General features: G+C 32.8%; 5 protein-coding genes across 6 annotated transcripts in view; 2 read left to right on the top strand and 3 right to left on the bottom strand.

Annotated features, from left to right (window-relative positions):
* The window catches only part of LOC120626221 (all trans-polyprenyl-diphosphate synthase PDSS1), a 67,489-nt gene extending 53,388 nt beyond the window's left edge, over positions 1-14,101 (bottom strand). The window contains exon 1 of the mRNA XM_039893625.1: positions 13,881-14,101. Coding sequence (XP_039749559.1) covers positions 13,881-14,030 — 150 coding nt within the window. The 5' untranslated portion in view covers positions 14,031-14,101. The remainder of the gene's footprint in view (positions 1-13,880) is intronic.
* A 761-nt stretch (positions 14,102-14,862) lies between these two features.
* Positions 14,863-18,083, top strand: LOC120626351 (39S ribosomal protein L32, mitochondrial). The gene is made up of 4 exons (XM_039893848.1): positions 14,863-15,113; positions 15,618-15,854; positions 17,449-17,579; positions 17,890-18,083. The coding sequence occupies exons 1-4, from the start codon at positions 15,029-15,031 to the stop codon at positions 18,025-18,027; spliced, it is 591 nt and encodes a 196-aa protein (XP_039749782.1). The 5' UTR covers positions 14,863-15,028; the 3' UTR covers positions 18,028-18,083.
* A 442-nt stretch (positions 18,084-18,525) lies between these two features.
* Positions 18,526-20,246, bottom strand: LOC120626350 (protein spindle-F). The gene is made up of 2 exons (XM_039893847.1): positions 19,364-20,246; positions 18,526-18,885 (listed from the first exon to the last, which is right to left on the bottom strand). The coding sequence occupies exons 1-2, from the start codon at positions 20,097-20,099 to the stop codon at positions 18,533-18,535; spliced, it is 1,089 nt and encodes a 362-aa protein (XP_039749781.1). The 5' UTR covers positions 20,100-20,246; the 3' UTR covers positions 18,526-18,532.
* A 511-nt stretch (positions 20,247-20,757) lies between these two features.
* Positions 20,758-24,552, top strand: LOC120626390 (major facilitator superfamily domain-containing protein 9-like). Of its 2 annotated transcripts, none has more exons than XM_039893906.1 (5): positions 20,758-20,877; positions 21,795-21,926; positions 22,432-22,561; positions 23,473-23,691; positions 23,774-24,552. In XM_039893906.1, the coding sequence occupies exons 2-5, from the start codon at positions 21,849-21,851 to the stop codon at positions 24,475-24,477; spliced, it is 1,131 nt and encodes a 376-aa protein (XP_039749840.1). In that variant the 5' UTR covers positions 20,758-20,877; positions 21,795-21,848; the 3' UTR covers positions 24,478-24,552. The 2 variants fall into 2 exon arrangements, with proteins under 2 accessions (XP_039749840.1, XP_039749839.1); XM_039893905.1 differs by lacking the exon at positions 20,758-20,877 and adding an exon at positions 20,934-21,164.
* Positions 24,553-24,722: 170 nt separating this feature from the next.
* On the bottom strand, positions 24,723-25,200 carry LOC120626389 (protein PET100 homolog, mitochondrial). Its single transcript, XM_039893904.1, has one exon. It carries the CDS (start codon positions 25,026-25,028, stop codon positions 24,810-24,812), a length of 219 nt encoding a protein of 72 aa, XP_039749838.1. The 5' UTR covers positions 25,029-25,200; the 3' UTR covers positions 24,723-24,809.
* Between the last annotated feature and the right edge of the window lie 1,570 nt (positions 25,201-26,770).

Genomic DNA, 26,770 nt, shown 5'->3' with positions numbered 1-26,770 from the left:
GTTCACGAAGAATGCCTATATATACAACTTCCAAAAATGAATGTTCGCCATGAAGTCTCCGACCACAATCACCCGCTCGGAGGAAGATCTTCCTATTGTTACGGTCGAGCGTATCACCATAGCTCCCGTACACACTCAATAATCTTTGATATATATCCGATATATCAAAGATTATTGATTATTGAGTGAATACTTTTGATTTGCTGCATCCTTGAAGTCATATCAAACTTAAATACTGTTCGTCACTAACCTTAACAATTGAGTACGGCAGTATTTAGCATTTTTACATGTACGTTATAGTAATAGTTGACGGAGCAAGCAGATGGTCCACCTGATCGTAAGTGGAAAGCGATAGCATATAAACAGAGCGACACTTAGCAGGGCATGCAAAGAGCACGTTCTTCAAAGTTAATAAAGTTGCAATTGTGAAAAAGTTTTCTATAAGATTTTGTATGAACCCAAGGTCAAAATGTAGCCGCAGACCTGCAGACCGTGTGTGCAGGGTTGTCTATCTACACATAGGAATCACCGTCAACTCGATCGCTAACTATTCATCGCTAACGATCGCTAGCTGAATGATTGCTAACCTCACTACCAAATTTTGTACATTTAAATTCATGTTGTCCATAGACTTAAACCAACATTTTCTTGTTGCAAACCAGTCAATTTGGAGAGTTTTTTAACAGGCTATAATAAAAATGATCATCACCGGAACACTGTCTGTGACTGGTACACTTACCTTATGTAACTTGTGATTTAAAACGGTACGTCAAAACTGGTACAAACTAACGTCATACGAATACAATACAATACATAATGATCCAACTTTAGGCCAATCATTCAATACTTGTGCGAATAAGGTCTCTAAACATAAATGAAAACTCTGCAAACTATTTAGTAATCTGCCCGACTCACACCGACATCTATGGATCGCATAATAATGAATTAATTACATTTGGTTTCACAAACGTCACAATGGTGTTAGAAGAAAGTTTATTTTATATCTTTCAAAGACAGTTTTAATTAAAATGTATTAGATAATGTTATGTTAAAATAGTAACGCATAGAGTTATATCATCATAATTAGAATATTCTAACGTAGGAAACGAAATACGTTGTACGTGCTTGATAAAAATTCAATTTCATGCTTCAATATACAGGATGGCCGAAGAATTGAAGTCATTGGGCGAAATTAAGGTACGTTATGTTAATATCCAAATTCCAAATCAACAAAACTAAATGTTTTAATGTTTGTTGTAATAATAAATTGATAGCTGCCAAAAGATTTTTATTTGTTCTGTTGCACGTTTGTGGATAGTTACACAAAAGCGGCGATAGCGCATAGGGCAGAAGCTCGATTTCACTTTCAAGGGGCCGATTTCGAATCCCAGCACGCACCTATAACTTTTCCAAGTTACGTGCTTTTTAAGTAAGCAAAATATCACTGGGAAGGAACATCATAAGGAAACCTGCATGCCTTACAGTTCTACATAATGTTCTCAAAGGTGTGTGGAGTCCAACAATCCGCTCTGGGCCAGCGCGGCGTGGTGGACTACGGCCTTAACCCCTCCTCATTGTGGGAGGAGACCCGTGCTTTGTACTGCCGGTATATAATATCTAATTATAACTAGATACAAAGAATATATGACAAATCTTTAGATATATATTTCTTGCGTGCGTGTGTATGTCACTGAACTCCTCCTAAACGGCTGCACCGATTTGAATGAATTTTTTGGTATGCGTTTGGGTGGCACCATGGATGATTTAGATTCACAAATCAGCCCGACAGACGGCGCTGGGGTCCGCTAGTCTACATATAGTTTTAACTCTAGAAATAACTTTAGAAGATAGAACTCTGAAAACGAGTAAACAAATATATTCAGATAAGTAAATTAGGGCATAACTTTATTTAAATGAAATGCATTTGTTTTAGACGCCGCCTTCACATGCTTATCAACAAGCTAATGATAGAGTCTGATGCGCAGAGAAACTTCTACCAAAGAAATTATATCTGCAATCGGATGCTTAGAGAAACCGATTGATTGAAAAAAAAAAAACATTTATTTATGATCAGATTCCAGATTAAAAGGAGAATACAACCTTTGAACGGATAGGTGGCGGTGATTCAACCAAAAAAATGATTTTTTTTAGTTGAATTACCAAGATAAGCCGTTGGTTCGTAAAAATATGCTCCAAAACTCTATTCAAGTTTGAAGATAATACGTTGTGGCGACCCCACAAAACGTAGCGTAGGGCAAGAAGAAGAAGATGACTAAGGTAATGCATGATTTTGTAATAATTGGAGACTAGCTTGCACACAAGTCAAAAGTCAATAATAAAACCAACTACACTAGTCCACGTAACTCGATCTGGATAAAATGAAAAGGCTTTGCGTTCCGTTAAATAGACAAACATTTCCTACGCCACATTACCCTTATCCAATCACGCATTATCAGTGCATGCGTACTTCACGTTCATACTCGAGTTGTAAATTTATGAAAAAAAAAAACTAACCTGTTTATAATGTTAATGTCGGTGCACATTGCCGCACGTAAAATTGCATGTGACAGCGGCACATAACAATTAATACGATAGAAAGTGAGCGCGGACTGACCAGCACTTCTAAAAATAGTATGTAGCCAATTGACACGTTCAATTGATTGGAATAAACACGAGCAATGTGTAATCATACCAATTAGAACCATTATGATCATCCTTAGTCGTAGAATAAGTCCGATTACTGGGCACAGACCTCTCACATATGAAAGGCATACCCAGATATTCCACGCTGGCGGATTGCCGAGCACCAACAATTATTATCACATGGTTGGAATAACTGGGCATATTTTGCTATTCCAAGCGCTATTTACAAATCTATCCATTTATCTAAGTATCTACTCCAAGGTGCAGTAGCAGGTACATTCTAATCAGTAGGCAAACGATCAAAACTTAAAGTTTTAGCCTGCGATTTGGGAATAAACTTCGCCACGATGTAGCGTAGAAATCCATACCCCCAATCGCTTTCTAAGCGGCAGCGTATACCGGAACCCTACATTTCTTGGCATTTTTACCGGTAGAATAGGCCGGTAGGTAGGGTTTTTTCGACCAAAGCAAATTAATAATTATTTCAAGTGTTAGTAACTTTCTCAAAAACCACTATAACACGGTGGAAATATATTTGTATAGTTACCTAACTAGATCAGCAGATCCTATCAATATTTTTTTAATAAAAGCTAAATATATCTGACAGATTAAATGGGTCGATTAAAACGATAAATAAATAATCGGCGCGTTTAATTAGTATTTATAGTTTTGAGGTTGTACAGTTTTTATTTGCATACATTGATCTATGCTTATACAGCTTCCTTTCCTAATAAATGAAATTGCGAAATTTTCACGGTTGAATGAAAATACGTCATACTATTCAGTCGGATATTTACCGGATATCTGTGCCATTTCTGTGTTTTATATTAATATTGTATCGATCAAAAAATATTCCGAATACTACAGAACAGACAGCGCAGTTAAATTTACCGAGTAAAAGAATTAAACGCGCGCCTGAGTTCGTGCTCAAGTTTTTATTGCCAGCAGATTGTGCATTAAATTTTATTACAGTACATAAAATACAAACTTCTGCCTATATTAACTGCTTGCTTGCAAACGTATATAGTAACAAAGAAGGCCACCCATAAGTGTCTGTGAGGATGAAAGCGTTAATCGCAACTTTTGCGCCCTTAACTATCTATGAATCCAATCCAAAATCTTCAGACGACAGATAAACTTGAGTAGTGTATAGTAGTTGCAGTAGACTGGAAACTAACTTCGATCGGTACTTTTACCATTTAACAGTCTATTGGAAATTCTATATTCTGATAATACTAAGGGCCACCTATGCAAAGCCGGAGCGTGTCAGTTAGGGATTATGTTGAGAATTTAATTATCATAATAATTACCAATGGGTTCCTTGACCCTCAAGACACAAACAATTATTAGCAATTTTAACTACAACTGAATGAGTACTCTTTAATAATTTTGAAGAACCTTAATACTTGAATCTTAAAGTTCACAATCGCTCGTGAGTAAGCATGTCAACAAACGGATGACATATTAACAAACCAAATACCTACGAACAACAAAGTAATGCCTGAGTAAATCCTGGAATCCTAACACGTAACAAAATTCATATTATGCGTTTGATGCTAATAATTCAATACAATTATACAAAACAATGCTTTTAGCCCGCGACTCTATCCGCGTGAATTTTAATGTTTTGAAGTATGTAGTAGTAATGTAGAAGCAACAACAGTAGTACTAAAAATATCTCAAAGATTCCGTTGATATGAAACAAGGGCAAACCAAAAGAAATCTTCCACATTTTAAATATTAAATCTGAATAAAAATAAATCACCTGAAAAGACATTATTTTACTTGTAGTAATTAAACATGATTATATAAAAAAATATGGTAAATGTTAATGTTGGACTAATAGCAACTACTGAGTTTCTTGCCGACTTCTTCTCGGTAGAACTTGATTTCCAAACAGCCGGTGGCACTACAAAATTTTCATTTTAAAATTTTGAATAAAACACCCAAACAAAAGAATCTTCATAAGATATATACGATGGATAAGACGGGCGAGATCAGAGGGTTTTCTATGTTTATACTATATTTATTTTCGAAAAGATAATCTCCATGCAATTCTTTATTCAACTCAGGCAGATTATATTAACATTTTAATGCTTTAATTTATGCTGCTACGAACAATGTATAAAAAAAAGACCTAGGAAAAATGTTTATCCCCTACATTATATGCCTACTGCATTCCTTTAAAAATATCATTGTGATCTCTTAAAAATAAAAAGGTTCTTATAAAGTTAAAGTATAGGAATTTTATTGTAAAATGTCAAAAGTTCGTTGCTCTACGCAGACCCTTCAGTATTTATTGATTATATTATTAATACTTCACGCTCATGGAACACCACGGAAGAATGCTGAATAATTACAGAGCAATCAAAATGAATAATAATGCATCCTATAAGAAGATATTCATCATAAAAGAAACTGGTCAAGTGACAGTGAAACTTAATTGGAAGGGCTTCTGTATTCTGGAATCTGGTATAATTAGGGAGTCGATAAAATATATGTTTACTTTTGTGTAACTATTCCTATTTCTATTATTTATATACATATGTATGAGTTAAGTTAAGAGTAAAATTTATTTATCTTTGGCTTAACTAACGAACTATCTTCTTTTTTTCTTTGAACAACTTGATTCTTACATTAAGGGTTGCCATGAGGAGATCACATTTTTAATTTATTTGTTGCAAATTTCATATCTCGTATTTTCTTTATTCCTATATAATTTTATTCAAATATAATATTTACCGGGACGTATAAATACTATATTATTTTCCGGGATGTATAAATACTATAGTATAATTCTGCTATTGAAATAAAAAAGGTTTGGTGTATGGCGCTGAAGTAAAAATGAACTACGTACAAAAAAATATTGTATCGGATTGAGACCAAGGAACGCTAAAGTTATCGCCACCTACGCTAAATTAAAAGGCAATAACAATAAAAGAAGCGTATGTCAGGCGTAATTATGTCTGGTAACTTTAGCCTTGACTTGTTACCTCCTTACTGACATAGATGTGCCGCCAAGCTATTTGATGTTCAGGTATGATGCTGTATAACAACCGATGTGGGGTATGGGTGTAATGAAACTGCCTTATCCCTAACATCAAAGTCAAAGTCAAATATTTCTTTATTCAAATAGGCACATAGATGGCACTTTTGATGCGTTATTATATACAAAATGTGTACATAGCAGTGAGTAGTGATGTCGATAACTACAATCGTAAACTTAAAACTAAAGCTACGAGGGTTCCGATCGCGCCCTGGTCTAAGAAGAAGCCCACAACAAAACAACAAAACTTAGCAGGGTGTTCTTTTTGTTATCACCATCTCACATTGTCATTAGAAAATATTTAAGAAGTAACCTGGTTAGAGCAATTGTTTACACCCAAGCTTTTTTATCGTTTACGTAATCCTTTATACTATAATATGACTTTTCTATAAGCTTTCGCTTAATACAAACTTTGAACTTCTTTATTGACATCCCCAAGATATCAACCGGTAATTTATTGTAAAATTGTATACAGTTTCCTTTAAATGAATTGCTTATTTTGTGTAGTCTAGTGTACTGCACTGCAAGTTTATTTTTGCTTCTATTATCATACATTAAATTGTCAAATATGTATTGGCTATAGAGTGTCATTATTTTAACATCTTTAAATTTATCTCTCGGACCCATTTTATAGATCGCAAGAACAGCCTTCTTCTGCAGCACGAAAATGGTGCCAATATCAGCAGCATTACCCCATAGTAAAATTCCATATGACATAATGCTGTGAAAGTAACTAAAATAGACTAGCCTAGCAGTTTCTATGTCTGTCAGGTGGCGTATCTTCTTTACCGCATAGGCAGCAGAACTAAGCCTGTTCGATAAATTATTTCATCCTAGAAGACATTATCATTTTTAACATGTGACACTGCAGCAAGGCGTTGTCATTAAATAAAAATACATTCCAAGGTCAAAGGATCGTTGCACAGAAATGTAAAATAAGATGAAAGAAATAACTCTTACTGATTATCTAGGATGTCTTGCATAAATTAAATGGCATATTTACTTCAACCTTTTTTTTAAATACAGGTTTTTCGTTTCAGACACTATTTCAACAGCCCTATGTTTTAATATTTTTTGTCACTTTTAAATTCTTCATGTTTCTTTTTTTATTGACTGCCATCTCACCTGGGGGGGAGTATGGTAGTTTTACTCCTAATAGGTTTCCACGCGACATCGCAACGGAACACAAAATCGCTTAGCGCCACGTCTTTGTCGGTAGGGTGGTAACTAGCAACGACCAAAGCCTCCCACCAGACCATATCAGAGAAAATTCAGAAATTATAAATACCCAAATTGCCCTTGGGACCTCGCACTTGCCAGGAATCGCACTTGGGACCTCCCACTTAAATTCACAACGCTCACCGTTGCGCCAGGGAGGTCAACAATATGTATATGTAAAAACGACGTACGTACAAGGTAGTTCCCTGTCAGAAATTGTAGTACATTCAAATACATACATTTACAAGTCATCAATAAGACAAAACCTAAAGGAGATAATAATAAAGATTCAATAGTTTGTCTGTCCTATAAAAAGCACGTTCACAAATTTCATCCACGATTTTCATCCTTAATAAGATTTTTCTTTAATTTAGTGGATTTTGTATAAGAATTGTTAAATTCTTGATTAAAAATATAAATAACAAACCATAATTATCATTTCATCATCATAAGGAGTGCCACTCTCCAAAGTCACAAAATATAACGTACGTGTAAGAATAATTGCAACTATAATTACTAAATAAGCGGTAAGTGGGTCAAAGACCGCACCACAGCCTCCAGAGGTCAAAAATCAAGGACGATATTATATATTAACGGCAAAGGAATGCACGTAACTGACGGCAGTATCGATAAGGCAATACAATTCGATAAAGCCTTTAACAAAGAATCTATTTGCAAAACTAAATGTACGTAAAGTAAACCTTAAAGCCCTTTTAACATGAAAGCATATTTGTACAAACGAGTATAAGCAATGTCCTTTCTGTGGATTACCACGTTTCCGCCCTATGTTTAACAATACAAAAAGATATGCATAAAAAGAATATTGCAAACATTTACCCTTTGAAGTAAATGTAAATTTCCTAACGACGTAGATTTACATTAGTGAGTAAGTTTTAGTGCTAGTATTTTTTTATTAACTCTGCACCCATTTTAAAGTTGGACGAGAAACGACGGATTTTTATTAATTCCATAGTTATGGGAGCTGTCATCATTATCACCCAACTACCAGCCGACTACAGAGAACAGTATCCTCTCAGAATGGCAAAGTTCGAAAATACAAACTACGTAAACTTTAAGAATACAAACGATAGTTTCCTTCACCATTAAAGCCAGTCATATTTCAATGCTTAAAAAGACAGATAACTCCAAAAACTTAAAGGTGCGTGCAGGAGATTAAACTCGGTCCCTTCAAACTGAACGGTGTTTCTGCATTAAGAAGCTTAAGATTTCTGAAGTACTCTTTTAAGATCTTGAATATAAATAGTTATTGATAAATAAGGTCGGGAGGACGATGTTACCAGATGGTAATATCGTCCTCCCAGTTTTCCATTTTAAATAAAATACATTAGATTGACATTCCTTTTTTAAAATTATAATAATTATGTAATCTATATGACTTTTTAATAGAATTGTAACCGTATAAATAAATGAATAAGAAAGGGTTCATTTTGAATTGTACAAGAGCCTGCGGTAATTGGAAGAGCAAATATGTTAATTCACACAAAACAGAAATAAAAAATATTCAAAAAACTCGCTTAAAAAGTCATGACTAATTAAAAATTTAAATATTGCTAGAAGTATTTGCAAGTGGGACGATTTTAAAATTTTATTTTTGCAAACCTCATTAATTAAAATAATACAACTTTCTAGGCTTTACAGTTATGTCTTTGAGAACAATTATAACTTCAGCGTATATAACACGTAATATTTGAATATTATTTAATTAAATACAGAGGTAAATTATATTACCTAATTAGCTTTCACAATTACTCGCAACTACATATAAAACTACTTGGGATTTGTTTTAATATTATACGAGCACCTAACCTAAGATTACGATTTTGAAACCTACCATAGTGTATCTGCAGAACATTCTTTTGAATAGGTACATTGGTTACACAGGCATAGGTTATATGTTGTGTTAATTTTGTCTCTCAATAACTTTAAAGGGTAGAAAGCGAAGCCGTAAAGAAATACCCTATTATAATATTGTATAAGGACAAGAATTATTAAATAATTAGAGAATGCAATAAAAAAAACTGTCAAAAAATATCTACTTTACTCCTCGTTTGTCCAGGGGTTAGCATGTTCAACTATGGATCACTAGGTAATGGGGTTCGATTCTCGTATCGGCCAAAGACCAGACTTAGGGAATAGCTAATAACCTTGTGAGGTGGCGATAAGTTTAGACAAAAAATATGCAACGGCTCTCGGTCCCGCTCCGTATATCTGGGTTTCCGGCCATAATTTCCAGAGTGTCTTTGAATCCAGAGTGTTTTAAATTGAAAAATAGCTTACGTACCCGTCCGACCATTGGTGCCGAAATTTCTCAAATGCCATTGATTGCAGTGGCGTGCATAGAGGGTATGCGCAGGGTATGCAGATGATAAAAAATTAAGAAAATTAAGGGTAGGCTTATTATAACTCTTACAAAGCCTATCTTTAAGTTTTTATAACTCGTACTGGAGATTTTTTTCATTTTATACCATCTGCATACCCTATGCATACCCTCTATGCACGCCACTGATTGACTGCAGTAGGTATGAACAAAAGCTGTGAACCTTTGTAGGCACGTCTGAAGCTGTGACGTATACATTTTTAAATTCATTCAGTCCAGAATATTGGGGCATAAATTATTATTTCAAAAACATCCGCTGTGATTTATGAATATTTTCGTCTCAGTCTGCGTTAACATACTATAACTAACTGTATACCCACTAGCATATGCAATATGCTATCAGAACAAGTTGCATTAAGTAGGCATTCGACATTACAAAACATGGAACGGTCACGCTCTCAAAACCGAAATAACTCGTATTACCTTTAACTTATTAAATAACAAACCAAATGGAGGAAATTCTTCATTATTGAAATTATATCTTCTAATTTGAGTTTATGTTCATTATCTCTCATCCAATTTTTTCCTAATTCGATTCGCAAACGTATTACGAGCAGTCTTTACGTTTTCTGTCTTTGTTGTATTCTGTGTGTGGCTAAGGCGTACTTAAGTACCAAAGGTTTTTTATACCACGGAAATACTTATTGCAACGGAAAAGCAACTATTCCGTTACAATTAGTACTCCCAGATGCATGCTAATTTTGTGCAATCGAAAAAAATTTCATCAAGATTGGTCAAGAATATTACTCGACTACAGGAGAGTAGTGTGCAGGTGCACGAACAACAAGATTTGTAATTTTCCAGGTAAAATATAATACATATAACGTCGTACTTCATTGATGGGTGCCGCCCACTTAGTGCATGCCACGCATACCGAACAACCACTACTATCTAAAATCGGTTCAGAAATAAAATAAATCGAACATTCAAAGAAAACAATTATCGAACTACTTATATTTTGTATTATAACCATACAGAATTGCCATGCATCTATCGACTCCAAGTTCTATGGAATCTCAAAAAGGTTTATTGACGATCATAGAAAACCTCCCTTCTGTGAGACGCCTAAATTAGACAAATTCAAAATTAATTTATAAGGCCTACTTTATAAGCACTTTTAAAACGTCAAGTGTGTCTGTTTTTGGGGACTCTACCACCGGTTCGGAAAGCAGATTCTACCGAGAAGAGCCGGCAAGAAACTCAAAGTTGCTCTTTTCCAACATCGAACTACGAGTAAAACCTTAAAATGCTACGCGGGGCTCCGTTCACTAAAATAACCAATTAAATTAAATATAACCAAAATAATTTATTTTATAGGGATTTTTTTTAACCCAATTTTATATAAAATAACTAAGAAAACCTTAATACAAGATAGCTTTGTAATTTTTTTATACAGAACATTTTTGCTCAATCGTGTACAGCGGGCACCACTTAATGAGAAATACCTATGAAGGTCAACAATAACATTTCTTTTTTCACTTTAAAGAACCGCATAGATTTATTTAATGTTTAAATCAAAATAGCCAGTTACCTACTGCGAAACTCTCAGACCTTATCGAACTCCAGCATCACGTGCCAGGGTAACTGCAATTAATATTGCTTCCACAAGCACTGATGAGTTCATTGTTTGCAAGAGGCGACCGAAACGCGCTTGCTCAATGGTACCAGGCTAAACATTCAGCGGTTACAAGGACGTTTAGTAACTGGTGACCGCTTCTGTTGCTACAAAATATATAAATTTATTTGACATCAGCGGTTTCACCCTCTTTATCTATGGATCGATACGTGGTACTAGCGGTAGCCATGTAAAATTTCATGCTTTTTATGAGATTAATATGCCTGAGGTTAATAATTGGAGAGATCTTTAATATAAAACTTCAAAATTATTTATTTTAAGTATCTTATGTACTTTTGAGAAGTGTTTGTTTGTAGTGTTGTGGCTCTATCGCCGGTAATATAAATGTATGTGCCGGTAATTTAATTATGTGTCTGAACCTAACCGAAGACGAGAAAGCGCTGGCTTACCATACTGCCAATATAATCAGAATACTCCGTCAGAAATAACATAAACGAGAATAGGTAGGCCTGAATAAAACGAGTAAGTTTGTAAAATATCTCACGTATACGAACTAAACCTGGTAAAATTTACGTAATTTTTAAATATAACCTACTCCAAAGGTATGCTAAATAAACGATTGGTCAATTGAATAATGTGATGAGCTGTTGCGAAAATAATTTAAAATTTTGATTTATGTGGCAATATTAAATCTACGTCGTATTTAAACTAAGTTTATTTCAAGGTTCATAAAATGACTTAAGTAGGTAACTATAAGTAAGCTCTACATATAATATAATGAGAAAAACATGACAATTAATGTTACTATTTCCAGGCGTTCTTTGGTATGGTCATCACGTATTTTGGTATCGAAAAGAGTGTTGTAAGTCCAAAATAACATATGCTACGATGTGTGCATTGCTGCAAACTCTTATACAATGATGTCGACTGAACACATTGTTATGTGTTCCGCATTTCTAGTGAGCATCATTTGCGAAGGATATTGCGTGCCGGCCGATTTACTTGTTCGATTCGTTTACCCCAATAATTGCCATTATGATAGACAAATAAGCATGATTTATATAAAACGCTAATAAATTGTATAATTGCGAAATTGTGTGGTTTGGTTATCCTTCCTTTTCTTGCATTTACCTACACAGAAACGGATCAACTGATCCACATGATTTTTTACATGGATATAAAGCGAGAGGAGTAATGTTTCAACTAATTAGTCATTCTGTTCTTATTTCAAGCAGCAATGGGAATGTGATAGTAGGTATATATTATGGAGGTATACAAGTATGAAGTTATTTTTACACTGATAGAGAAAAAGAGCCGAAGAAATGCCAAATATAAGGTCGAAATTTCAATTACAAAGTCCCCATTTACCTATATTGATTTTGTAAGAGGCGAACAACTTAAAAGAAACAAGGTACCAACCTACCAAACTAATTATATACTTGTGGTGCATATTTCTTTTATATTTCTTTTTGCATACTTGTGGTGTCGATACTATGATAATTTAAAACAATGAGTTAGCTTTCTTAATTCGTAGCAAAATTCTTTAATTATTTATTATTTTTACTTTTTCTCAACAAAATGTGACCTAAGCCGGTTGTGTCGGAATTAATCACGCATATGAAGTTTCACTTTTGTAATTGTGTTTATGGTAATACGTTTATGGTTTCTCTTAATTATTATAATACCATATAATATACCATACCCGCCTAGATAATAAAATTATACCACGACCGGTCGTCTAGCAAATATTGGCGGTCATTGCTCATAAAAATTTGCCGAAACTCACACAACTTTCACCGGCAACCGGCAACGAGGTCCGTATGACTTTTATTTGATTAAGTAGACGTTTTCGCCAAACAAGTAACTAGGTACTTTACTTACCGAACCGTATTTATGAATGGCTGCGTCATTTTCAAACTTACTAGTAGAATATTGTAGATTTTGAAGTAATGATCTACTTACAATTATCATATTATATCTACCTAAATATTAAGATGAGCTCTTGTTATTTTAACAATGGTACATGAGTACCTAGCTACATAATTAAAAGGAAAACTTAGCAATATTTGATACATACATACTACCTACTTTTTTATTTCTAGAGATTTAATATTAGAAATGAGTTTAGAATTCTTCAGATTATTATAGCCTCGTTTTTTTACGGGATATAATCGTAGGTATTTTGACTCTATTGAGTTTTGAAATGGAATATTAATGTCATATATAGACATAATTGTTGCTTAGAAAGTTTTGTGTGACTCGTCAAGATTTTACATCGCATGCTCGCACGCTGCTCGAGAAAGCACGACGCGGCGAGCGGCTCTGGGCTCATGACCGTAGTCCGTACCAGTGCCCGTCGGCCACTTCCATTCTGCTACAATAAATTGTACTGAACCACTCAATCAATTATTTCCTAAGTTCAATAATCAATTAACTATTGTTCTAACAATGTTTCCTTAAATGAAATAGTTTTAGGTATCAACCTACCGAGTCTCATATAATCAGAACTTATGCATTCCCAATATGTATTCCCTATAGTTACATTCCGATTCTATCGGATTTTTATCAGACATGGGGAGACCTTGAGTAGTAAATAAATAAGACCCTTTTGTCGAAAGTAAAAGCTTTTGATCTCAGTGGAAATCGCAGGTTTAACCCAAGAAACCTGTGTCGCGTATTGACCTACTGACCGCAGACATAGTTTCACTTTTTAGATTTTTTATGAGTTCATTACTAAAACAGCAATTTAATTTCTCCTCTTTATTTTTTTTCAAGTTTTGAGATATTGCAACATAATTCATGAACAAACTGCTTATATAGATCAGCTGACTTATAGGTTAATGACACGCTGTTATGTAAAAAAAGATTGTTATTAATGTCAAAATAACAACCAAGGTTAAGCATAGGTTTTGAAATTGCATGTTTTTAAAATAATTATTGATGTATTCTTATATAACCAAATTTTATAAATAGGACTTTTAATTTAATAATTATCTAACCTGACAGGTCTTTCCAAATATCCTCAACGGAGATGGTCCGGGGGGTTTGAGTTTCACAAATACAGTCTGTCTTCGAACTTTAGGTCCGAATTGACACATTAACTTATCCTGAACACGAGCACAAAGCCTACTCGAACTTAAACACGCCATAGCTACAACTGCGACCAAACGCTTGAAGACATGAACTACATTACGTAGATAGCACCTATGCGATCAGCTTTTTCCTCCCCACTTTAGACAGCTGATTGTCAATCTTATGTATTGACTTGTATTGCCAGATATAATAACTTTGTACCTTTTTGGTAGGTTTCACACCGCGAGCTAATTTTTAAAAACATCATGAAAGTGTTTGAGAGCAAAAATATATGTTGCACACAAATTACAATCCTATTTCCTAGTGAAAATTATACGACTTTCCTACTGTAATTTTTTATACGTGTTTGAATTTGGAAAATAAAATGCCTTTAAAAACAATAATTACTAATTTTGTTCTTTGTAAAAGAAACAACAACAATAATGCAATAAAAACAAGGCTGCGGAGAGGCCACTGCATTTAATCTATTACTGACCCGTTTTGACGCATAAACATAAAGAAATATACAGAGGATGCTACATTTCTTTAGTAAATAAACTGCTGCAGTTCCTTGCAGCAAGGAAAAATGATAACGCCTCGATAGTGTATATATATAATATCACCAGGATAGGTAATTACCTATCGATGAAAGTCTCAAAAATAATTATTAACTTTGAGTAATATAAAGCTGCGGGGGGAATAGTGAAATCGATTATGACAACACTGGAAAATAGTAGAAATACACAGATTAAAAATCATATTTTGCAGTCAAAGGTACAACTAACCATCGATTATAGATTAAAAGTTACCAAACTGTAAAAAAAGAAGAAAATTTACTGGTCTGTGGTTGTAAAGATATATTTTACCTAACCCTAACCTAACCTAAATATTTGCTAAAAAATATAAGAGAAGCATTTAGCATTTATTTACTTACAATCAAAGCTGAATTTAATTTAATAAAATCAATATAATTTACCAACGAGAACCTAGTTTCACTTCACAGATTTGAAAACTATTTGTATGAGTACTTAGTTTCCAGAAAAGTAAACAGTAAAAGTCTATATTTGAGTTTAAAATGATATCTCGTGTACATCAACTGAAGAAGATACTAAACAATGTTGAAAAAAACGTGCTACAAATTTTTGGATTCCCACCCAGAGGTACAACTACTATGCTACATTTTTTTTTTTTACTGAAATAGTTATAGAACGTCAAAAGAGCTAAATAGCTTTTGGAGATTCTCACTTAAATAATAATTAACCCAGCTCTATAAACCTAATTGTTTTCCGCTGTGAATAAATACAAATCTTATTTATCATAATCTTAATCTAATCATAGTTATCAGTTTTATCACCATGTTAGATGTAAGATTTAGCTTTAAATGTCCAATTTTTACTTTTATTGTATAACTAGTGGTTCTCTGCATCCGCTTGTTGTAATATGTTTGCGTTAGGATTTAACAAATAATGCAGGAACCTTTCTTTTCTCAGGATTTAAGTACTTTAATCAAGTTGTACATAACATTCATGTATCATCAATAGTTTTCACACAGCTATAATGAATTTCTTATGAAAGAGGCCTGAGCCCAATGGGACATCAATAGCCTGAGCATGATGATGTAGATTTTGGTTCATGTTTCAAATAATATTGTTCATGTATTGTAGAGTTGGCCATGGCATACACATTAGAAAAACGATTACCACAGCCAAAAAAATTTACCATAAAAGATATTGTTGGCGATGGGATCCTATTGGCTGTGCCTAAATTCAGAAGAACTGTGGAAAAAAGGCTGAAGAGAAAATTTGGCAGTCCCGATTATGTCTGGAAAATGCTAATACCAAAAACAAACATCATTGTATGCAACAGTTGTGGACACTACCATGAGCGAGGCTATATCTGTGGTAAATTTATTTTTCAGCTTGTCCTATAATTCATTAAATGTAGACTATAGGAATATATACCTATCTATTTGTGGTACTCTATTTATTTGGGATATTTGATTAATATCATAAACCATCAAGTATTTTCTCAAATGATGGTTCTCTGTCTGAGCTGATCCTGAAATGGCTGAATCGATTTTGACTCTTGCAGGCAGAAACTTTGCAATTAGTTCAATTACTTGTCATTGAAAAACTGGAATGGAAATGTATTTAATGTTTAATTGAACATTTTTACTATGCTTTTTAATTCTGGCAACAAGATAAGAGAACATGTACAGTCTGTTCGTAGTGTTAGTAAACTGGCAGGCGAATTTGGCATTTTACATTTATACTGCTATTTTTTTTTTGTAAATTTTGCTTTTAATGGGGGTTCTCGTTTTCCTATTTAATTCTTATGGTATTATAATAAGTACGAATATAAATAATAAATAAATAAATAATAAATAAATAAATATACTACGACAATACACACACCGCCATCTAGCCCCAAAGTAAGCGTAGCTTGTGTTATGGGTACTAAGATGACTGATGAATATATTTTTTTTTTAATAAATAATATATATAAATACATAGAATATACATATAAACACCCAGACACTGACAAACATTCATGCTCATCACACAAACATTTTCCAGTTGTGGGAATCGAACCCACGGCCCGGGACTCAGAAAGCAGGGTTGCTGCAAACTGCGCCAATTGGCCGTTATAAAGACAAGTTAATGCAATATATTATTGAAGAATATATACAAAAGTAAAATAGACACTATTTTTCAGCACACAAAGTGTTCGTTTGGTTGTTCCTATTTATATTTATAAAAGAATCCAACATCATTACGTCCTGAATCCATACTAAAATATTGATACCAAGCATAACATCAGTTCTGTTTGACGTAGGTACATCAAGTAGGAAAAAACATTTGTCCAAGTCAACAAACAGAACCTTTTACTACAGCAGGGCACTTATATATAAAATGCCAAATTCTTCTGCGGGTATACATCCTTTGACAAAATGTGGCACTGGCCAAGATGGCATGGCACAAAGGCTATTCAGTGACTTCTGGGCCCCCAAGCAAACAAACTTTTTAGTCAGAAAATTACTAGTATATGTATATAACCACTGCTAGTTTTTTTAGTACCTGAAAGGAGGATTTTATTCCTATTAGTACCTGGCTCCCTACTACTATTATATATTATAATTAATTATATAAAACAAATATTTTTGATTTAAAATTAAAATGCAATCTTAACTCCTAAGCTCTATATTCTTACCTCGTAAGAGGAAACAAGTTCCTGATATTTGTATACATATTAAAATATATTATATAAAAAACTTCTGTATTTCACTGAACTTTGGCAATTTTGATGAAATTTTTCGTGATAAGTTAATCCCTGCATGGTTTATATTCACAATCTGACACGGCTGGTAGTTGGTGCTGAAAGAGATTTCAGGATTTTATTATTTTTAGTGCACGTTACCATCTACCAGGTTCACTAGTTATTTGAATATGAATTTGTACAGGTTGCCTTATTTAAGTTTTTTTTTTTTTATTATAGGTCATTGTTACAAAAAAGTTGAAGCAGAAACAAAAGAAATTCAAGATAAGATCCAGGAAAAATTGGGGAATCTAAAACCAATTGAGAATGATGTAATTGTTTTATACAATGGAGAGAATTTGCCAGAACAGGTATTTAATGTATTATTGTAAATGTAATTGATAAATTTGATTTATACAATTACATTACCTACTTAACAACACCATGCAAGTCAATATACCATAATAAAAGTTTTTCAGGAGATATGAAAATCCCTCTTACCCAAAATGTAAACCCATCTATTTGAAAAGAAAAACCTTTGTTTTTATCTAAGTAAACAGGTTTGTCATAAAGTTATTGCAAAAAATCATTAAAATAAAAAATCTCCTTAAAACTGCTAATTTCACAGTTTTATTTGTTAAGCAACAATATGAAATACTACAATTTTATTAATCCTTGCAGCCTAAAGAGTTCTGGCAAGGGAAAAGGATAATTGAAATGAAGAAAGATAGACCACAGTGGTTCAGTAAAAATCTTTTGCAGAAATCAACACAGCAGCCATCAGAATCAAAAGATGTTAAGCCTACTGATTTAGCTTAAAAAAAGGATATTGTTAAAGTAGAAAGTGTTTAATATAATAATAGTGAAAAAAAAAAGGTCCGTTTTATTTTATTAGCCTATTTATAAGTTATTACATTACTTAATTTAATTAATCGCTATTCATGAAGTATAAATTGATATATATGAAAGTGAAAGGTCATTGACTGACTGATCTAACACAAAATCTGAGGAGTTATAAAGCCTACAAACTTGAAATTTCTAAGGTAGGTTTCATTTAGAATGTAGGTGTCAGCTAAGAAATTTTGACTATTGCATCAGGTTTAAATCACCCTAGAGTGCACACTAATAATATCCTTTTTTCAGAAATTCTTAACAGTATATTTAAAACTGATTTTATAGCATAATCATGGAACTGATTTTAAGGTTCTCCTGCAGATAGGCAGGATTTCTTCCAATTTCAGCAAATCAAAATTTCAGTTTGTATAAAGTTGTGGGCATCAGCTAGTACCATAATAAATTAATTGATAATAATTTACATTTATCTTCACATTACATTGTTTAATGAATTTGGAACTGTATCAAAGTTTTCTATAGAATCTACTTCACTATCACCAACAAAATGGTTTTCTACATGGGCCTGGAAGTCTGTAAATGCTGTATCTTTTTGGTACTTTTCACCACATATTGGACACATCTTATCAAATGGATCACAATTTTCATCATCTTCTTGATAATTCCCAGCATTAATATTGGCTGTAGTGTTGTTATCTTTAAAGTCATTGCTGCTAGAATCCATTTCTATCTGTCCAAGCAGGCTATTGCTGGTTTCAGTTCCTTTATTTTCAAATATTACATTTTTTGATTTATTTGCAAGGCATGTTGGACATTTGTAGCCATCTGAAACTCAAGATTTCATGTGTTTATTAAATATTTTAATCATGTTTGCATAACCATAAAAACGTTACTAACAAATGGATTAGATATCACAGGATAGCTAGCTAGCAGGATATCACAAGGCTCAGAGAACTGACGGGTGTTGGGGTCCAGAGGTGCTGTAATAGACCTCTCACAGGTAAATATTGTATTGTTAAACCACACGAAGCCGGTATCTGTTTGAAACTACTCAAATAATACTCCCTTCGAAAAAACTATGCCCAGCAATTGAAATCTATTGGTTGATTTTGGAGCAAAATATTGTGATGATGATCTATGATACAGAGTTGATAATCTGAGATAATTAAAGCATATTTCTCATTGTAATTAAAAGTTATGTGTGTCAATTTATAGTTGAGTTGTAATTGTTAGAAAAAAGTGATCTATATTCCTTACTTTTTAATTTTGAACTTGAAATGGTCCATAGTATCTATTTTCTTACCTTTCATTATTATTTCTATTCTTGATATTACTGTTTTTAAATCTTTTTCTTGCTGAGCTAAATCTTTTTTGAGAGTCTGCAACTTTTCCGTTTGGCTACGAATTTCTTTTAAAGAATCAGTCGCTGGATCTTCCATATATGTAAATCCAATTGAATTCATATTTAAAATATCATCATCCATGTCTTGGAGTTGTGTCATTTGTTCATACTGTTCCACAAGTTGTGACTTCTCCTGGATATAACTGTTTATCAATTTCAATGATATTTCTTCTAAACTTGAATCAGAGTATTTTTCTTGATTTTGTGTGGTGTAGTTGGGAGTACTGTGTATGTAAGTATTTGTGCGTATTAAAGGTTGTTTTGGACGTTCACGCACTGCCTTTTCAGAGCCCTTTAACATTGAGATCTTACTCCACAAGTTTTTGTTTTCACAAGAAACCATGAAGACATGATGCAGCAGTTGTGATTTCTGTTTGTTAAGCTCAGCTATTTTTTTATGTAGGGATGTGTTTTCGCCTTCTTGTAAAGGAGTATATGGTGATCTTTCTGCTGTTTTGGTAATATCCAACTTTAAACGCATATTATCAGTTTCCAGAGTGTTTATTCTACGTTGAAGTAATAAGCACCGATCTCTCATAGCATGAAGTGCCAATTCATGGACGTTACTATAGTCAGCTTTTATTGTTGTCTGATAAGTTGAATCATTGTTAAAACTTACAATAGATGAGGAATCCATTACGAGTTAAATTTATAAGTTAAGTATTATTTTATTTATTTTTACGTTCCTTACACAGACTAGTAAATAAATAGATAGTAATAGTAAAACCTGAATAACACGAAACAAAAACTTACAACCACAGATTTTTTTTTTTACGGCCATGGATTCAAGTCTTTTAAGGCCTGCATATTATTATTTGTTACCAGATCCCCAGATAATGATTACCAAAGAGAAAATAATCACTACCTACATTCAATTTGTTGTAATGTCCTTTTTTAATTTTTATTTTAAGTTCTTCTGTGTAAAAATCTATTATTTCAAATATCATCACAAATTCATTTTTGGTTACCTATCCGATTTATGTATATTTCTTGTTATGGAAGTACGGTGTCTTCTGACATAGGGGTAGTTATCCAACCCTTACAAGAAGGCTCCGGCCATATGTTTGCCGTTATAACCACCATTAACGTTTACATTAACGCTTACAGACATATTATTTACCCTGATACATATATTATTTTTTATTTTATTTATTTCTCTGCTTTACTTTTGTGAGGATCAGTTTGTTTTTAATACTTCTATTGCATTTCAATCCTTTTCCAGTTTTATGTAAATAAAAACAATCGAACTCCTAACGAAACGCGCAGAGCGCTCGTTGGTAGTGAACCACACATTTAAAAATCTGTAATATCTTTATATATTGTCTTCGTCTGTGATATTTTTCGAGTATTGTTTTAATAGCTGTACGGTGATATACCATTGCCTTTTCTCTTGGAAAAGAACGAAGAAAAAAAAGGTATCGTTTTATTGTCTGGTCTGTTTTTTTTGATTTTGAATGCTATTTAAATTTATGACATTTTTGCACGTACTTGAACTTTAAAATAATTAAGTATTCAGGCTTTATCATAACAACCTAACTTTTTCTTCTTCCTAAGCGAAAACTAGTTATACACGTTTCAATTGTGACGAATAGACTGATACACGATTAAATACATTTATTCGTAATATGTGCTCAAAGTTAAAATATTAACATTATAAGCAATGTCGTTTTCTATTCCTCTTTTACAATTTGTAGCTTTTTTGGTTAGTTTCTTTCAGTAGTTACCCAATATATAATAATTGATTTTAACGGTCCTAACCACTTCAACTATTATATTTGTGTGAAACATTATTATTTTGTAGAAGTATTGGGATAATATATAACCATTACCTTTCTGTGAATGCTCCAAAAGCATATAAAGTCTTTACAGTAGAGTCAGTGCTTTGTACATGTTTTATGAGATATTGACTACTTAAATGGCTAAATGCATGAATTTGTCATTAACTGATGATGAGGATGGGACTGCATTTGACTAGATTGCATTTTTACTCCACTTTTTATTCCAGGAACATAAAGGAATTCTATATTTCCTAAAATTACATTTCGAGAAAATTATAATAAACTTTATATTATTAACCAATCTCTTTGGATATTTATCAAATACATATAAGATAATCCTTCTTGCTATCATCAATTAATTAGTCTTGCATGAAAGCAAACCAAAGACCAAATGGATAACAACAAATTTTGTCATTTAAATTGTAATGATGAGAGGCTGTTGTGCATAGTTTCCTTTTTAGTTATAACAGCACTTAGACGTTCATATGAATAAAAAATCTTCTAAAACAAAGGTTAGTATTTAGTTTTAAAAATGTTTTTTTTTTACATTTCAGGATCTATTAGCAGTTGGGCTCATAGTGCCATTGATACCTAACCATGTGCGACAGATGGGAGGCAACCATATTTATATTGGCCTTCTTGGCTCAATATATGCAGGTTTCCAGTTGGGCTCAGGCCCAGTCATGGTGTGTATACCAGAATAAGATTAAGATTTACATATTAATATTTCTCTGCTTGTTCCTAAATTCTAATTAGACTTTGATAAATATTAAGTGTTGACTATCATTCATCATCATCATCATCAACCCATTACTAGCTCACTTCAGGGCACAAGGGTCTTCTCAGAATGACAAGAGTTTAGGCTGTAATCAACCATGCTGGATGACCACAAGGACGCTGAGGACTAAGTGTCGATTGGTAGACTTCACACACCCTTGTAAGCATTATGAAGAACTCTCAGGCATGTAGGTTTCCTCACAATGTTTTCTTTCACAGTTAAAGCAAGTAATATAAATATGATTGCTAATATTAAAAAATTAAAATAACCCTGAAGAGTTAGACCCAAAAGGAAAGCCAAAGTCTTACCCAGTAGGCCACTCTAATATTTAGTATCATTGCTATAAAGTAATATTTTTTATTTTCAATGAAAATATCCTTTAGATTAAATTATTATTTCTTGTTTTTTTCCAGGGTAGCTTAAGTGACCTGAAAGGACGGAAACAGATTCTAATTTTAACATTATTAGTGTGTGGTGCAGCTTATTTGGTATTAGGATTAACAAATTCTATTGCAATTATTTTACTGATGAGAGCAGTTTTAGGTAAAAAATTTAATACAGGAATGACTTACTTAACGTTGCATAATTAATCTTAGGGTTAAGTAATTATAAAACTATACTACTCAAGATACCAGTACCACAATTATATACCACCTACATAACCACAGGTATTAAAGTATTTCACCATCTGGCAACAACATTTAAATACAATGAGAACTCTAGAATAAATAATTAATAAACCTACTGGCCACCAATCCCACTATCTCTCCATAATAAATCGGTTCCTACAATGAACTTTACTATCTTAATTTATTTTTGTGTACCTCCATTTATAATGAGTGACTTAGTAAATAATAATTAATAATTATATAGTATCAGAGCCTCTTGCTCAAATAAAATTAATAATAGAAGATAGAACAAACGAAAAAAAAGATCTCTTATAATTTATTATTTGGATAAACTTTATACCAAAAAAATCATTACAAATAGGAAGATGAAGAGTTAATGTCCACATCTATTGATGAACTACTTCTTATAGGACTTCTACAGTTATTGCAGTGTTATCATAACATTTGGTAGTAAGAAATTTATACTATCATCTGTTCTTAACAAGGGATAAGAAATAAATGATAGATATTATAATAATTACAGATTAAGTAATTGATGAGAGTATATCAATAATGTTTAGGTACTCACCTGAGAATATCTGGCAATTCCAAGTTGGATATAGGGGGAAGAAGGCATATTTTATCTTTTATTTCATTTATCTTATAAATAACAGATGAGTACCCTCATCACCCTATATTTGTTATACCGGATCACATCTTAATCATTAAAAAAAATAAAAAAAAAACATCTTAAAATCCCACCATTAGATATAAAATTATAACAAAATAATGTTGGTGTGGGTACATAACAACATTATTTTGTTATCTTACTGTAAATATTTTCAGGTTTTTTCAAACAAACACAGTTATTGACGAAGGCATTGGTTCCTGATTATGAGAAAGATGACAAAAAACAGTCTGTGATATATGGAAAAATGGCTGCCATATCTGGAGTGGGGATTACATTAGGACCTGTTATTGGTGGTCATATTGTAGAAGATTATCCGATTCATGGGTTTACTATTATAGGTCTTATAGTATGCATCTGCTTTATAGTGAATGCTGGTAATTATTAATACACTTTGATTTTATTTATATAGATTAGGATATTACCATAGATATTTATTCAGAAAAATTATTGTTTCAGGTCTTGTTTATCAGCTACCAAAAGTCAATGTGTCTGTAAGAAGAAATTCTAATTCTAAAAATTCATCACAAAATATTTTACAGTCCCTCCTATCTTGTAGTAAACAATCATTTGTACTGTTGTCTAAAGTAGAATGGTCAAAATATTGGATTGTATTCACATTTCAAGCCCTTAATAGTTTTGCAATGGGTGTTTATTATTCAAATTATGGACTGTACTTAAAAACTCAATATGGACTTACACCAAAACACATTGGATATGTTGTTTCCTTGCAAGGTGTTATTGGTGCAATATCTAGTTTTATGATGGGTTACATTAACAGTTTTTACACTAGTGACAAAGATTATAGCATACGAAATTATCATGTATTTGTTCTGTTATGCACATCATTGTTAGGAATATGTTTATCTGTTAACGTTTTTATGTATACTGTTTTATTAATTCCACTAGCAATTGCTAATGCAGTAGGCAGGCTAGTTACTTTAGAAATGATATTGAAGAGGAGTCATGGAGATCATAGAGGGACATTAATAGGAGCTTCAAATAGTGTAAGATCCTTATCTGGTGTTGTTGCACCATTATCTGCTGGCTTTATTGGTGAATTCTTTGGTGTGGGATATGTTTTATATGCTTCATTTGCTGCAGTATTTATAGGATTTATGTTGAGTTATCAGTTCAAGAGTAAACGGATAAAATTAGATTAATAACATTTCACACATTGATAAACCCACTTCATAAATGGATTAGTTAATGTTAAATTAAATTTGTTAAAAAATTTATCGCTGTTTTATTTTAATAGAATATTCTACATTTTATTTTTATAACCTTTGTGCCTTAAATCTAGTGAGATATTTAACTGAATAGTTTAGTATCTAACAACTATTTAATATTTATAGGTTATAGAGATCTAGCAAGCACCTAAATTTATTCACTGAGGAAAACCAATTAATAAGTGCACTGAAAATAAATTATTTATTGAAAGATGTAATTATTTACACAAGTACCTATGTATAGACTAATATTTTATCCTATTCTCTTATTCCTCTTCTAGTGATCTCATTTGTTTCTTTTTCATATCTTGAATTAACTTCTGTATATCTTCTCTATTCTGCTTATTTTCTGGAGGATATATTTGGCGTTTTGTTTTAGTTACCCATTCCTCGAAATAGGATGGTTGGTTGAAGAAAAAGAATAAACCAACCGGAAAGGAAGTATACATAGCCATCCTCCCAACTTCCAATTTCCAGTTGCCCATGTTTAAACTTCTGAATGAAAAAAAAAATTGTATAGTCAGTTAATTCTTATCTTCGCTCGTTTGAGTTTTAGTTTGTAGATTTACCGAAGAATGTTAAACGAGAAATAAACTGTTCCTTCAAATCTTGTAGAATAGAACTTAGAAGTTTTTTTTACTTAAAACTCAAACCTATTTTTACTTAGGTACTGGCTCCGGGTTCTTGGTTCTAATTTTTGCAACAGCCTGACAGAGTCTGTGCCTAAGTATAAAAGATATATGATATATTGTCTGAGGTAGTTTGATATCTGACTCGTAGTCAAAGAAATATTGTCCGTTCAACATAGCATGAGTCTTAAGTCATTGGTACCAATAATTTTTCCTCCTTTTCACCATCCTTTCCACACATTCTTTTTCCCACATAATTAAGAACATACAGAACGTACACGACTAATATTTAAGCATCAAAAACCACTCCACTTTAGTAGTCTCGAACAGGCGGTTACTCATTTCATTCAGCAGTTGAAAGTTATTATTTTATCATCTAATGTTCTATGGAAAGTTTTTGGGAGCTAGCAACAAATCATTCACCTTTTTAATGTTTATTTAGAGTATAGATAGATAGATAGATTTCAAACAGAAAATTATTGGTTGGTTCTTAATGGTAGTGGGTAGTTTTGACTCTACGCTTCGTTATAACAAGATGATGCGTAGGTTTAGGCGTCAATTTATTTTATATCAAAAGAAAAACCAAAACCAATTTATTATTAGCATATTATTATATTTCGGTTTATAACAAACTCATCATTATGATGACAAATGCGCAGGGCTCAAAAACTTAATTCGCCTGAAATGAAAGTCAGTTCATATATACAGAGCTCAGTTACTATGAATTTCGTACGTAGGTACTACCTAAATGAACGTCGATTTCGTTGTCCTTTGTAGATTCTACTTTGACACGTTTGCGATGAGTAAACTCTTACAGTGGCAGTTCGTACAAATCATTTCTTTGTAGTGACCGGTTAGCAACTCGTTTGATGAGTTACGTAATGGGATTAAAAATAAACCTAACTGACCTCCATGGTCTTCTAATGGTTGAAGTTATAGTAGTTAAGTTTACGACTGCACGAATTGCGTGCTATTTTGTACATGCCTAGTCGTCGTGTAGTTTCTATGGAAACGCATAGTTTTATTGACTTTAAGCATTGCTGGATGTTGAGGCCCCTATGGTGTGTTCACAAGGTGGAATGACAATCCTGCACTGGTAATCACAGCTTTGGACCGGAAGGGAAGAAGATGACCGTGGTGACGTAGGCGAAGGTATAAGAGCAGCGACAGCATCGCTACTGAGACGCTGTAAAAGGTAACCGTGGGCTACTTCCCTAAAAGAAAAAAGCTGCAAATCATCATCATTTAAATTTTCTCTTCCAAACGCTATTTCACTCATTAAAGAGTGGAATAAATAATTAGCCTAGATCACCTTTGGCTAGCAAAATACCCCTTTACCTATTGGTTAATGTTACCTCAAATCGCTTTAGCTATTGCGAAGTTTTATCTGGATACGGACAGAGAGAACAACGGGCAGAAGGTTTTTTTTTTTTAAATATGCGTATGAATTATGTTTCCTTAGAAAAATAATCACATAAACTTTATAAGACGCTGTAACTTTAAAACCATAGACAGATTCTTATTGGTATGACTTAAAGAATAAAGAATTACAATAATGATCTGGAAAAACTTGACGTCACTAAATATAACAAATACCT

Source organism: Pararge aegeria, chromosome 9 (genome assembly GCF_905163445.1).
Source record: "Pararge aegeria chromosome 9, ilParAegt1.1, whole genome shotgun sequence".
NCBI lineage: Eukaryota > Metazoa > Arthropoda > Insecta > Lepidoptera > Nymphalidae > Pararge > Pararge aegeria.
This window is presented reverse-complemented; position numbering and strand designations above follow the sequence as displayed.